The sequence below is a fragment of the Acanthopagrus latus genome, chromosome 15 (genome assembly GCF_904848185.1).
Source record: "Acanthopagrus latus isolate v.2019 chromosome 15, fAcaLat1.1, whole genome shotgun sequence".
NCBI lineage: Eukaryota > Metazoa > Chordata > Actinopteri > Spariformes > Sparidae > Acanthopagrus > Acanthopagrus latus.
In genome coordinates this window covers 6,971,347-6,986,759 of record NC_051053.1, presented here as the reverse complement: position 1 = coordinate 6,986,759, position 15,413 = coordinate 6,971,347, and the positions used below count along the sequence as shown (strand labels likewise).

General features: G+C 40.4%; 1 protein-coding gene across 2 annotated transcripts in view; it reads right to left on the bottom strand.

The window, feature by feature from the left end:
* Positions 1 to 1,761: 1,761 nt before the first annotated feature.
* Positions 1,762 to 15,413, bottom strand: part of wu:fc17b08 (ligand-dependent corepressor) — a 28,374-nt gene continuing 14,722 nt past the window's right edge. The window contains exon 7 of one of the 2 annotated variants that reach the window (XM_037124695.1): positions 1,762 to 8,463. In XM_037124695.1, coding sequence (XP_036980590.1) covers positions 3,684 to 8,463 — 4,780 coding nt within the window. In that variant the 3' untranslated portion in view covers positions 1,762 to 3,683. Of the gene's footprint in view, positions 8,464 to 8,851; positions 15,126 to 15,413 lie in introns of those variants that run through there. The other variant, XM_037124696.1, reaches the window with a different exon arrangement.

Sequence of the window (15,413 nt, the reverse complement as noted above, 5' to 3'; positions counted from 1 at the left end):
CTCTGGTCGAATGGCAAATCAGCTGTCACTTCACTACGGGTGGTGAAGATGCCTAGAAATGGGCACAATGGAAGATGCTATGAACACAACACTGACATATTTTCTCCTTTTAAAGGTTGCAGTTATCTCGTCAGCCATCAAAAGGTGAAATAGCCATTAGTCTCCACCAACAACTAAGAAAAATATTTGGCTCCTCAGCTGCTAAATACATGATTATATTCACCGGCCAGCTGACTTCTAATGTGAACTTGCCAGCAGCTTGGTAAGGTTGGTAAGAGGGCTGAGACTGAGCCCCAAAAGTGAAGTTGCAGGTTGTGAAATCAAACTAGTAAGATGACATATTCTAAAATGCTCCTTAGAGTGAGAAGTGCATGAAGTGTGATCTTTGCTGCCCCTTCTCAAACTCTAAACACATCAGACACCTATCATGAATCTGCATCTGCAAATCTGTTCAGAAATCACAAAAAATAAGCTACTTGAAACTCCAGAAAACTCCTCAGACTCTTCACACGTTCATCAGTATCAAAGCGCTCCAGTAATAGGTAATAGCTTTGGCATACTCGTAAACGTGGCAATTTAGCTAACTGTCTACAAATGTAAGCTTAAAAACACATTCAAATGCACCTGCTTGAGTAAACTGAGGATTGGAGGGTTGCTGTACAATAAAAGCAGAGTGAAGTAAACTCACCATAGCCGCTCATTGCATGCTCTCACCATAGGAGCACATAAGAGATGCACGTTCGATGGATCGAGAGGGGAATCAGCAAGGGGTCACTGAACGGTCACTGCCTCAAGTAGAAAACACTCCTCACCTCAGCTGTCACTTCTTATGCAGCAGTTCACTGGACACAAACAACACCTGTGAGACATGTGTCTGTCTAAACAGGGCTCTGCCTGCTGTTGTTCCCACCTTCCACACCAGCAAAGTCTGTGAAACAGAAACGCCTCGGGTGATCACGGTGGGATAATTGATAGATCTGCTCTTTTCTGATGCTCATGGGTTCTCATTAGTAAAAGGAGGAAAGTGAATGATGTTTTCTAAGTGGTTAGGGGGGGGGTGCTTATTTCTGTGCCTTTTCTGTGTTGTCTCAACCAGTTCAATTTGGACAGGGAACTTTGGCATTTCACCTATGATGTGAATGAATCAATTGATTCTTCGTGCTGTGTTGGTTTCGTGAAAATATCATTCACCCTCAGTTTTTCCTGTAGGGACCGAGGTGACTGAGGCCAACTGTTTACCAATCTGTCCCACAGTGGGAACTTCCTGTAGGGCTCAGGACTCTCGCCCGTGAGCCGGATGGTAAAACACTGGTCTGCGTCACGTGAAATGTCTTCAATGGCTACACCGAGGCATTTTACCAAGCTGGCAGGCCTGCCATGAGAACATAGTTCACCAGGAGCGAGAGAGTGTCAACTGCCAGTTTTCATGAATGACAATAGATATTTGAGTGGCATGGTGATGTTATCAGATTCAAGGGGTCAAAAGTGTGGATGATTAATCTGATTTAATTTACTGTGTGGAGACTGTAAAGACAGAGCTCTAAGGAGGAATCAGGAAGTGAGATGCCAGGACACAGCTATGACGGAGCCACCTAGTTTTTTTTGGGGGTTTTTTCCAAGCCAGTGTCGCAATGCCATTTGCCACAGCTCTTATGAAAAGGTCTATTTGCAGCAAATCTCATTCTTGGCTTGGATGTGGTTCAAATTGCTCTTGTTGAATAACATTAAAAACATTGGTATAAAAGAGCCGAGACACCAAAGTTAAAATTCAAACATCTTTATATCAACTCCAGCAAAAATACAAAGTTTTCAACGTAAAGATGTATCATTCTTGGGATTACCACAAATAAAGCAGTTATTTCTTTCTAATATACAAAATCAAAATCTTTAAATAGCAACTGTAAAGAATAAACATGTTCAAGTCTGATATTTGGTGGGCTGTTTTGGGTTTGCTAACTTCATTAGCCTACATGGAGTTCTTAAATAACAATAAAAACATGACGGACATGTTTTGCATTTACAGATGAATTATCCTCTACAGAGAAATGACCAGAATAAAATAAAATATAACACTGTGCTAAAAATTGTATTTTTCCTTTGACAACACACTAATGTAAGTTACTACTGTGGAAGTAACGAAACTTCACATTATGAGAACATCTGCCTGACAGTCAATGACATTAAAAATGATAACGTAATAATAAAACTGCAACATACTTGGATACACAACTCAGAAGCGTGACTAGACTACCCAAAAACTTCAAATCCAGCTTGTGAATATTGGGAAATATGTTTTCACCCTGCACTGTGCCATTAATGCTAAACAGGCCATTAACTTCATTCACACTAACCATCCACATATACATACTTTTCAGGCCTTTGTTGTTTGAAAATATGGTTCACAAAGTGATACACAAGCCAGTTTCTCAAAGTCGCAGGTGTTTTTACAGCTTTTTTAAACAAGCAACGAATGTGCGCATAGTTTTAAACAGGGTTCTTATATTCAAAGATCAAGGGCATAAATATGGTTTGGGGTTTCAGTTCTCAGAAGGCAAGAGTTGCCGGAACTGTCTCCAAATTAACATGACGCACCAAAAAAAAAAAAAAAGGTAAAATACTCAAAGTGAAGTCACTATTACGGGCAGAGAACATTGGGTGCAACGGTCAGAGGTGACGCCGTTATGACACCTGACCCAAAACAACAGAAAACATACAAACTCTTGTCATGACACATACAGAGCACGGCTGTCTGTTTTAACATTTCATACTCGTAATTGCTTTAACATCTAATACAACTACAATAAGAACAGTTTTATGTTAATGCTCTGGAAGAATGTGCGTATGAAAATAAACCTGTCAAGGTAACAGTAAAGCAGAACATCCGAGTGCCCCGGTCAACATAGGAAATTTACAGATGACGCACGGCGCTTGTTCTGCATGGAACTGAACCTATTTGCGCACAGTCCGTGAAGCAAATGAATGTTGACTGCCTCTCCAGTTATTAAAAGCTGCTATAACTAAAGGACAGGCATTTTCACATTTTACACATTCTATTACTTTACACTTCATAAATAAGGCACCTGGTCACAACAGTCACATATTCACAATGTTGCGTTTGGAAGACAGGCTGGAGACACAAGCTGCCTACTTACTGTAAGTAAGAAATCTTATTGAAAAGCTGTTCTCCCCTCTCATTGCAAGCTCCTTGAACAGTAAATGTGGTGCATGCTCTCATCTAAGACAATTATACACAAAATGGTAACAACAACAAAAAAAATTGGATGGCGAATGAATTCGTCACCTCTCAGCTTGATGTCATCCTATTAAAATTAAGTTTGATAGGCTATTGTTATCTCCAGCCATGCCGTAGAGTGCTGAAACATAAAGCCAAACAGCAACTACATCTGCTGGACATCGTGTAGGACTTGTGTGTCGTCCCTGAACAGAGCAAATGCTCAGCTAAATAATCCATCACATTTGCATTTTCACACTGAAGCTTTACAAAAGCATTAATGACTTTCAAAATCTCTTCCTTCTTCACGTTTGCCTCCTGAAAAAGGTATCCTCTGAAGAGTTTGGTGAGGGTAGAGAATAGATACTTCTGGTCCTTCTGAATAGAAATTCAGACGAAAGACGACCACAAAGTCCTCTAAATAAACATGATCTCTCCCTTTATGTCTATTTTACTTTGAGATTGATGTCCTGGTGCGCTTAGCCGGGGTCTCTAAAAGCTCTCGAGCTCTCTTGGTTGCTGATTTTGTTGCACTGCGTGGCAATGATGCTACCTTACTTGCCTTCGCAGGAAACTTTAAAGCCCCTCGGGTCTTCGGCGCGGGTTCCTTGGCTTTCCGGACTGATTTAGGAGATGCCTTTTGTGTTATTCTAGACTTCTTGGCCCTCTTTGCAGCATGACTCAAAGGGACAGTCGCCTCTATTTTTCTCTGGGATCTTGTTAGTACCTGGTCTGTAGAGGCAGGAACTTTGACATCCCTGCTCTGCCGCGGGGTCTCTACAGGATTCTCGGTACCTTTGACTTCAGCAACTGTGGCTTGCAATGTTTCCTTTGTTTGCATTTTTGCAGCACTTACTTTATGTACAGCGGGTTTTTCCAACTCTGCCTTTTCTGGTTTAATTTGTTTTTTGTTTTCGACCTTGCTTTTAGATGAGTCGACAGGTTTATGTTCCGAAATCTTAGGAGACCCTAGTCGTTGTGAACTTCTCTTTGGCAATTCTTTTTTACGTGCATCTCTTGCAGGTCTACTACTGCTCTGAGCCCTGACTGCCCTCACTTGAACAGGATGCTTTGTAGCTTTCTTCCCAGCCAATGTTTTCCTTCTTTCCATTTTTGCTGCAGACTCTTTCATTCGTTTACTGACAGCCAGGGATGATTTCTGTGCCTTCAGAGATGGTTTCACGTTTGCCTTCAGAGAGGCTTTCAGATATGACTTGGTGGCAGACTTCGTGGTGGCCAGTCTTTTCATACTGTTGGCTCTTAAGGTTTTTGAGGCCTCTTTCAGCCTAACATTGGTTTGCTGAACCTGCATTTTCTCTCTGATATTCGAGTATTTCCTCAAGATCCTTGCACTAGCTGGGTTCTTTGATTTACCTGAGGATTTCTGGGATTCACCTATCTGTACAACGGCTTTAGAGGAGTTTGTCTTCGTCAAAATCTGAGAAGTACTTGGAAGTTCTCTTCTCTCTTTCCCTTTGGCTGCGTTTGCCTCTTGCTCCAGTGCTTTAGCAATCAGTTTCTGGCTCTTGGGGTTGCTCTTTACAGGAGAGGCGATTGCAAACTTTTTCAAATGTTTCTTTAAGCGCTCTGCCTGTAGGCTTGGAAATACCCCTTGAGAGGTCCCTGCAGCACTAGATGAGCTGTGGAAGCACAGCTGAGTTTCTGAGGGGAGACGTGTGTTCACCTTCTTGACGATAACAAGGGACTTAGTTTCTGTTGATTCGAGGAACCAACGACAAATACTGGTGAGATTAAAACCTTTCATGAAGAGCATCTGGACTGGTGAGTATCTCTGGTGCTCTAAAGACTTTGTTTTTCGCGCCCTGCGTTTACTTTTCCATATAGCTGCCTGTCTGTCTGCTTTGTTTTTGTATTTTGTTGTTGGCTGACCCTCTTTGTCCATCTGCAACCAACCTTTTTGCATTTTATCATATTTAACATTCAGATTTGTAATCAGTTGCTGGTTTTCTTCAGCAGTCAGTGTCTCAAAGAATTTGTTTGTTTGTTTCGGGGGCTCGAGTCTTGGTGTAATGACAGGGACGGCTGAGCTGTGGGAGAACACAGACGCAACGGATGACGGAGGGGACTTCACCTGAGCTTTAGTTATTCGTTCTGGCTTTATTCTGATGGGGGAAGCAACATCACTCTGTCTACCAATTACAGTAGGAGAACTGGTCGAGGGTGCAGCAAATCTCTGTGATCTCAAAGCTAATTTCTTGTTGTCAACTGGCAGTGACTGAGTAACAGACTGGTTGGACATGTCTGACTTACTACTCTCACTCCTTAATGGCATTCTCGTGGGTTTGTCTGATATGGAAGAACTGCCATCCTCTCCGCTTGTGGACCTCTCTACTAAAGATGCTACATTTGGCTTCTGCAGTGAAGAAATGTCACTTGCTTCTGCGTCCTTTCGGAACCGCTTACTTCTTAATGGCATAATCTGTGTTTGCTTTGTTTCAGTCTTCACAGGATCTTGAGTTTCTAATGGACTCCACACCTCACTGCTAAGCTGTTGTTTCTCGTTCTGACCGTCTTCCACTTGTGTCTTTGCAGACCGTAGGTTCTTTTTGGCCTGCAATCCACTTTCACCTTCAGTTATTTTTATTTCTTCAGAGGTCGTCTCTTCCTGTTGAGTTTTTTCAATATTTAATTCCACATTTTTCTCTGGGACTATGTTCTGTTGGGGCTGTTCAGAGTTTGTAGTGGGAGATGACTCGGTTGGAGGAGAAGTAACAGGAAGGGGGAGGGAGAGGAGGTTCTCTGAAGATGTAAGATCTTGGGTAGCAGTAGGTTTTGGAGATGAAATGGAAGTGACAGCAGTCAAAGAGAGCAATGATGCTGGAGATCCTGCTGGCTTCGGGCCGGCTGACCTAAGATGGCGTTTGGACTCAATGCTTTGAGGACTGTCACCTGGCTGATCAGAGGGGACGGGCAAACTATCCTGACCTCTCTGAACTCTCTTCGGTTTCTGAATTTGTTTGGCCCTTGAGGACAATTTAGATGGTGGACTTGATGGTGTGGAAGAAGATGGCTCTTCCATATGCTCAATCACAGGAGTGGTCTCAGATGATTCTACAGGTTTGTGCATTTCAGGCAGGTCTTTGTCCAAATTTTTGTTTTCAACACTTGCATCAATAGCTGAATCAACATGAGTCTTGTTGGGTACATTCGTTCTAGATTTTACTGGCGTCTTATTAGGTGATGTGCTGCTGAAACTTGTTGATCTACGACGCAGACTTCTGTCAGAGGCCGATATGGGTCTACCGTTAACATATCCCACTACCACAGTTTCTGTTTGTTTTAACCGCTTTGGCAGTGACAAGACAGTACCTCTTTTTCTACGCCAAGGGGGTAATTCCTTTAAGAGAGCATCAAGTGTCTTTGAAGACACGTCACAGTTGTTATCACTATCATCTTCAGTCCCTAAAGGCATAACTTCCTCAACTGCTTCAGGTGTTTGAATTTCCAGCTCTGTCACCATCAGCTCCTCTGCTGAACCTGCGGTGTTAGACTCTTCTATCACTTCACAGTTGTCATGGTGTGTCACAGTCTCTGACTGAAGTTCCTGAGGTTGGTCATCTTGTCTTTCCTCCCTTTTATTTTCCTCTGTCTCTTCCTCAACCTGATTTACCGGTGACTGGGCAATATTCTCCTGAGGAACAGGATCACTATCAAGCAGTTCACCTGATGAAAGCTGAGGCTCAACTTCTTCAGGGGTAATATTCTCTAATGTTTCCACTACAGTATCTGCCACCATTTGCTCGGTAATTTCACGCATGTCCTCTTGCTCCACAGGCTCCTGGTCTTTTTCTGGTTCAAACGGCGCCTGAGCAACAGATTCTTCTATTTCTGTCATCATTTCTGAATCTGCAGTTGTATCCTGCTCTACATCTGTGTTAAGATCGGTGTCTTTGTTCTCCTTTGGGGACCTTATGGGAGATGGAGGAACAGACTGCACTTTGCTCTGGCACTGATCTGTCTGACTAGTTTCAACTATGACATCTACTTCACTGGCTGCTTCCTCTACCATATCTCCTGTTCCTGGTATCACACTCTCATCTGACTCTTCTGTGGACATTTGTTGATTCAGTGACTCTCTGCATGCTCCAGCAAAAGGCATATCCACAGGTGGTACACCGTCAGGCTTTGAAAGTATTTGTTTAGGGGTGACCAAAGTGATCAGCTCTGGCATTGGATTAGGACAGTTGCCCCTCCTAGCCAATGTACGGACAGTTTTTAACTCCCAGATTTCGTCTGAATACATATGCCCTCTGGTGCTTTTCCTGGCATTGCGGCGTGGTACCATGCCACGCTGATGACCCTTAATACACTCTGTAATTGGTTTGTCAATAAAAACAATGTCACAGTGGCCAAGATCAGCGTCAACCAGTCCCCTACAAGCAGGATCCCTGATCCGATGATCAGAAGATGCCCTGATGGTCTTCCTGGCAGTCCTTGGAGAGTCTGAAGGAATGGTCATGTGGACTGTAAAAAGTTTTGATGCTGTATCTTTGGCATGCCCGAGACTCTCCCTCTGCCTAGCTTGGTGTGAATGACTAGCCTGATTGTGTCTTTTCACAGAGGAGCTGAGTCTAGCACTTTGAGTCTCTGCTCTGTTGGATGAATTTGAGTTTCCCTCTCTGTCCTCCAAAGTGTCAGAGTGAGACGAAAGGGAGGTGTTGAGCACACAAGACAACTTCTTACCATCGGCAACGTTGCTAGTCATGATTTTCATCTTAAGAGGTGCATGATCACCATGACGGTTGTTATCTGGGTCCACTGGATTAAAAGTGGGGGTGACCGAAGCCCGCTTACTCCCTGACCCAGGGCTGCGAAGATCCAAAGCAGGGCCAGCAGTAACAGATGTTTTCAGTGACATTGCATTCTCTGGAACCTTTGTAATTGCACAGCTGCCTGGGATAGACTGGGAGAGATCCTGGATTTCTGTCTTGAGAGTGGATTCACTGGGAAACCTTTGCCCGGGCCATGACTTCTCAGGGGTGACTGCACTGGATTTTGCAGTTGAACAAGTAGTTGCTTGGATCCCAAAGGTAGAATTAGAGTCTTGCTGTGCATTTGAAGATGCAAGTGCTTTGACCTCCGTCTGTAGAAAACCTATGGCATTTACTATCTGTCTCTGATGGTGGGGGCAGAGTTTGGCCATGAACTGTTCCAGCGTGGATGTGGACTGCAGGTCTTTTGCCTTTGCAAGACGCAAGTCAGGAAACTCACTGAGGGGGAAACAAGAAAAAAAAAATGTTTATGTAATTGTACATCAAGAAAAAGCAAGATTGGTTCCTGTTTGGTATGATTATTACATTCACACAGAAAAATGTCCCTTTATCTCTACAAGTCCCTAATAAAATGTTGAAAAAAGAGTGATGGGTGGGTGATTGTATGAATTAATTCACAAATGAACCACAATATTTATCATTGCATATTTATTAGAAGAATAGGTGATTTTAAAAGTGAATCTTTCATCCAGTGAACTTGACCAATTACATTGTTACAGCTATTACATTATTCTTCTTTGCACAGTGGTGCTTTTTGTTACAGTTTACATCAAGAAAATTTCACACATGCACAACACATTTAGTAATGGTGGCCCACTTTGATTAAAACAAGTAAAATACAACTTTATCACTTAAAAGAGCAAATACATTAGGGAGAAATATAGAGTACATCATTTTTGTCAAGTTTTCATGTATTTCATGACTAGTGCAAAGGGTGACATTTAGATACAAGTGCTCAACAACTTAAGACAAATTTACTAGTTAAAGAAAAATCAAGCATCAATATATGCAAAATAAGTTACATGTAAGGTTTTTGTTTGTGCCAATGCAAATCTAAAATCATCAGTCAACTGGGGGGGAATGATTTTGTATTTTGGGCTTAAGTTTTGTCAATGAGGTAGGTTTATTACAAAATTCTCCAATACCTTTGGAGCATGTATACCACCACATTACGGCAAAAAATATATATATATACATATATGTATCTTATAACTCTGAAAATGGTATTTTCTTTGTGAAGAAAAAAAAAAAGCATTGCTATTTATGTTTTTAAACAAGAAAAATGAAAAGACAAATGGAACTACATCGAGATTCCTGAAGTGGCATGTAACAAGGCTATGTTGTGTAATGAAAAGTGTAATAGCTTTGTACAAAGTGTGTACTGCAGAACGAGGGAAGCTGGCAGCTGCTGGATGGACATGTAGTTGGTAAAAATAAAAGATATGACATTCTGCAGAATATCAAATGTGTTAATCTAGATAATGGGAATCCAATATTGTGTTTGTATTCAATTAAATACGACACTGCATTGTCAAATAACATGCTAAGTACAATGAGGGATTGTGGGTAACTGTACTACGTTGAAAACAGACTGTTTTAGTGTTGTCAGCTGGATGCATGGGCAAAATTACATAAGAAAGATTAAAAAAAAAAACATTGTGGATTTCAGCTTTAAATCACAAAGGTTACAATATAACTTTAAAGGTGTGAGGCATGAATGCATGTATACTAAGTGAGAAGAGCCATAGGACTTTATGTTGAAATATTCAGACATATTGTGTTAGGATCTTAGATTAAGCATTTTTTTAAAAATAAAGTATGTGCTGTTTGAGGCACTGAACTAGAAAGAAACGAGTTACTTTTATAGCCCATCGGTCAACATTTTACCTGCACTGAGGTTATATTGACATTCATAAGATAACAGAGTATGAAAATAATGAAATAATTGTGGCTGCCAACACTAAATCAGTTGCACAGCCTGCCGACTCATCTCCAAAGTAACTTTTAAAGATTAAAAAATAAATTTTAGAGATTAAAAAAATAACATTTGCTACAACTGGAACCTGACCAATGTTTTTTTGCTGGGCTCATTATCTTCACATCCCTGCTCGCAAAGTCTAAGGAGTATAGATGGGTACCTGAATAACAAATGGTAAGTTTCTCATCCCTGAGGGTTTTGGTATTTCTTTCACTTAGCATTGCTGTAAGGATCCAACATAAAAGTACATGCCTTTTTCTTCCAGAGGAATAAAATATCCAATATAACAAAGAGAAGCAAACCGAATTACAACTCCATCCCAAGACATTTCACAAGCACACAAACATGAATGTGTTAACTTACCCACAATGTTCATATACTGTACATTAGGGATACAAACAATGTGGCAATTACGAGCTACTGTGTGGGGAATTTAATCATACAAATCTTCAATGAACCATTGACCAGATAGCAAACTGATTCAGCAAGATTTCAGGTTCACACTACATTGTTGACTTGACACACCAACACTCCAGTATTTTCAATAAAACATCCTCAAAGATAAACTTCACCATATACACTAACTTCCCATCAACACATATGATTTAGTCCAATCATGCAAAATATACCCAGTGTCATTCCTTTGTACATTGTAAATGTTAAATCAAATATACAAAATCTCTATATATTTTTATGGACATGGGGACTCTATAATCATTTGAAGAGCCACATAATTTGTAGTTGTTCAAAAGACTTCTGTCCTCATCCATCATATTTATAAGCAAAAGATCAAACCCAACTTGTGTCAGGAGTAAGTGGAAAGATCTTAAATTTCATCCCCTCACACCTATCATGTAAGACAGTTAAATATACCTTTTAAGCAATATCTATTTGCATCTATAATCACTTATATGAGTAATGTTTTGTTTTGTTAAAGCCATTTACATTCATGGTGATGATAAATGATAAAACCATTTATTAATAAATATTGATGAATAAATACTGCATTAATAAAATAACTCTGAAATAATCAGTTTGAGTGGGTATGTAAGGGGAGGTAAATTCTTTCCCCGCTGTAGGAGCAAAAAGGTCTCTCTGAAACAGGAGATCATCAAAAATGTTTGCCTCAACTGTCTGAACAACTAGCCCCACAACCCCCCCAAAAGAAAACATTAAGTAGATTACACTATAAGTATACACTACAAGGTTACAAAGATATACTGAAAATATTTACAAAGGGCTGAACAGAGTTCCTGCTGTCTTCATCAACGTTAAGACAGCTCTTCCTATGAGCTGTTTGCCTTTATACAAGGAATTTCATAATAAACTGTGTGTTGTGTACATGAAAAATTGCTACATGAAACAGCTATGAGAACAGTAGACCGTGATATGAGTTTTCCAGATGAGGTAGTCAACCATTAGATTTGCTACAATTAACAAGGAGAGCAAACATATGTTCTACCTGTCATTAAGCTAAAAGCTCTTGTATGTCTTTTATATATTACTTAAAATGCATTAAACAATTTAAATGCCAAAAAGAAAGTGTGACTTATGAGTAATGCTCGATGATTGTCAATGCAAGAAATATTCAAATTCAAATAATAATGGCGATTTAGCGACTACATTTTTGTACATACGTACATGAAGCAATGGCTATGTTTAGCATTTTTCAACCGAGGCAAAGTTATTCAGCGATTTTGTGAATATATGTAAAACTTACATTTAATTGAAGTGGTTATTCATTTGTCTGTCATTTCTGAAGGCTTTCACCTTGTAGTGAGAGAACATGCAAACCATATTAAAAACAATAAATTAAATCAACAAAGAATACTCGCATTTAGAGCACAAAGTGGCAGAGAATAAGAACATAAAAAGGTAGATTATTGTTATAGTGATATTAGCATACAAGTGCACAAGTCCCTGAACTGCATTTGACTTATGAACCAGCTCTCACTTGAAAATGCTTACAATCTGTGTTAAATGCCTGAAACTGAGGAATTATTTCTTTAATCAAAAACATCCAGGTTCATCTAAGGAACACTGAACAGCTAAAATGCTGCATGTTTGGGAAAAATTAATAACCAAGATTTGCTAGAGTTGTGTATCATACCAATAAAAGAACAAGGGGTCATGTTCCCATATTCTGAAATGTCCTGAGGTATAAGTGATAATGCACAATGAGGTGTCCTGACAGAGAAAAATAATGGACCAAGCAGACACATGTAGTTTCCCTCTACCGAGTGGACCAGGCAGAAATTCTATCAAAGGGGTATAAAATGGAAACAGGGGACAGGCTTTCTTCAAAAGTTTTTTTAACATTATCACTACGAACAGCGCCATGACCCAACATACAATTAGTAATAATCTTAAGGAGATGGTATCAGCCTGAGTTTTGGTAAAGCCACTTGACTCAGAGACATCTCAAGGAAACGACAGAAGTAAGGAAAAGTGTCAACTGCTTTTCCAGAAATTACAGAAGTTATTTCCATTTCCATTTTTGCCTCGGTAACTTGAGAAACAGATGTGTATGGATTGAGGCATGATCATCTATTAATATTGCTTGATAAAGTTCTGCTTTGTTTTATGAAATAATGTCTTTGAGCTAAGCGCCTCCTAAAATAAAATAAAAAAAACACAGATTTTAACTAAGACTCACATGACGACATGGCTTATCTGAATTTGTTTTGTTTAGCTGTAGTAAACATCATGAAAAAATACCTGAACTCTTTTGGAAAGTTGAGATTTATCCAATATCAATGCACAGAATACTTCAGTTCCTGAGATGAAGTCTTGTCCTCACAAACTGAGCTATGGGTTGTTATTTGACCAGAAGAAATAATTCTTTACAATGTGCTATGAGCAATTAAGATGTGTACATATAACACCTTTTATATGTGCACAGAAATGGTTTTGCATTACTTTTAAGATCAAAACAAAGACAAAAAGTCTGTCCTTCTCATACATCTTAGAGAAAGACATCCCAGAGATAATACCTGAAATCTAAAACAGACGAGCCCTGATATCCTGTGAAGGCCTATATCGGCACGGAAATGCTACTGATAACTGGTTCTGGTAGGTTGTGAAGTCATCTGAGTGTAGGACACATATACTTGTCAGTAAGACATCCTGAAGTGTAACCTCACAAAGGGTATTTGGTTATATTTCCCTGTTAGAGGCTGGTTGAGGCAATGATTTTGTCAAGCACATTTGTAGCTGAGGTATATTTATGTGTGTATACTAGACCATTGTATAATAAAGACGTATTCTCTGACTGACAAGTACTGCGTCCTGATCTGACTTTATCCTGAGTGGAGTGAAGGCAATGGAAAAAACTAACATCACAAAAGATACAGAAAGAAAGAAATGTGGCAAAAACCTGTCATGCTTGTGAAGATAAGCTTATTTTGGATTTCCAAAAGAGAGTGGAATATTGGGCAACAAACCACGCTATTCCAACAGACAAGAGCAATAAATCCATATTTTGGATAATAGTGTTCAGACATTGTTTTTCTTAGATCTCCAGTGTCCATTTCAGTCAAGGAGATGCATTTGCAAAACAGTGACAGAGACTTTCACTGTCCTCCATAATCACTTTACAGTAATGGATGCTTAATATACCTTGACCTATAGTTGCAGGGCATACACACACACACAGCAGAATTCATTATATAAATGTACTTATAACATATAACCAAGTGCTCTGGACAGTACTGGAAAAAGACACTAAGGGGCGCCACTTCCTTGGACATAATTCAATTTAGCTCTATATACAGAATACATTTGGAGAGCCGGGAATGATTATTTTAAAGAGATTAACTACATAAATTAATAATATACTGTAGTTTATTAAAATGTCTTTAACAAATTGCTAGCATGCCTTCCAGGCATAATTTTTGTAGTGAAGGGTCACTAATGTATGTATAATGGGACACTTGGTGTGTTTGAGATAGTTCCACCATACACAAACACATTTATGACCAAAGTAAGGGGGACGTTTAATAAGTTAATAAGAGATGTGGGTAATTCGATTTACTCTTACAGTTTTATGGAAAAACAGGTCAGGTACTACCACTGTCTGGCAAATGCATTATCAAAAGGTTTACAGTTATATCACTCATTAGATGAGAGGCTTCCATCATGGAAATCCGTCCCATTCTCCTCAGATCCACTCTCTCTTTTCTCAGAAACAATGTGCTGAGAGTTTTGGAACTCTTTCCTCTCAGGGGACAGTGAAACATCCCGTTCCTCTACCTGGCTCATCAGCTTCAGTTTCTTTTTGGGGGGATTTTTCAAGGTCCCCAATCGCTCTTTAACTTTGTATTCCAGGGTGCTGTGTGGAATGCCATAGATCGATTGGGCTTTGGACACACTCATTTTCCCACCCATCACCACCACAATAGCTTCTTCCAGCAGCTCGGTGTTGTACTGGCGATATCGCCCGCGTTTCTTCCTCGGCTGCTTGTTTGCAAGGTCTGACTCTGAATCCAGAGGATAGTTTCCCCCCAAGGATTGGCGGTCAGTGTCATAAAGCCAGTACTCCTTCTCCGAGCCTGAGCTACTAAATCCTCCGCTGCTCTTTTTCTGCATCGGCCTGGGAAGAAGGGAACGAAGCGTCTTTCCAAGACCATTCTCACAAAGGGAACCTGAATACTCGGTGGACAGGGAATCCCAAGAAGGGTCTGTCCCTGTGGCCGAAACCCGCACCTGGGGAATCTTGAGGTCAAAAGGTGGTGACTGAGAAAGGGAGAGGCTGCGGTCCCTGCAGGCCTCCTGAAGGTTTCCTTTCTCATAGGCAAGTGACTTTGTCAGAAGTCCGGCGGCTTCCAACAACCTGGGTATGTCTTTAAGGCGCTCACTAGCCTCACTGTTGGCTTTGAGTTTGAGAAGGGCCCCGAAATGAGTTTTGGAATTCCAGGAGGTGGATCCATTTCTGGAGCTGTGGTTATGGCTGAGAGGTGACTCAGGGTCGCTCTCCAGATCGGCCTCCTCTTTGATGTGCAGCGAGTATGCAAGAGATGAGGAAGGCTTATAACGGGCGGAGTGGCCGATATTCTCCCTCCTCCTCCCATCCTGTAGGCTCCTCATAAACAGCCCGACTTGTCCGTCCGCTCTCAAGGATCGCCTGATTGGATGGAAGGAAATTGGGTGTAAGCAGAGCTTGCACAGTGCCTTTTGTCTCTTTTCTAAAGGAGGATGGGTTGGGGAGGGGAGGATGTTGGCCACTCCTTTATTATATGACCTTGCATTGGTAACATCACTATCTTTTTAAATAACTGTGTTGTAGTGTGTGTGACTTTTAAGAACAAAAAAGGCTCAAGTTTGACAATTTTTTATTTGTTTGCTGTAATGATTGTTAACAAAATCTGCAGCAACATAAATAATGAGAAACAAAATTAAAAGAAAGGGCAAA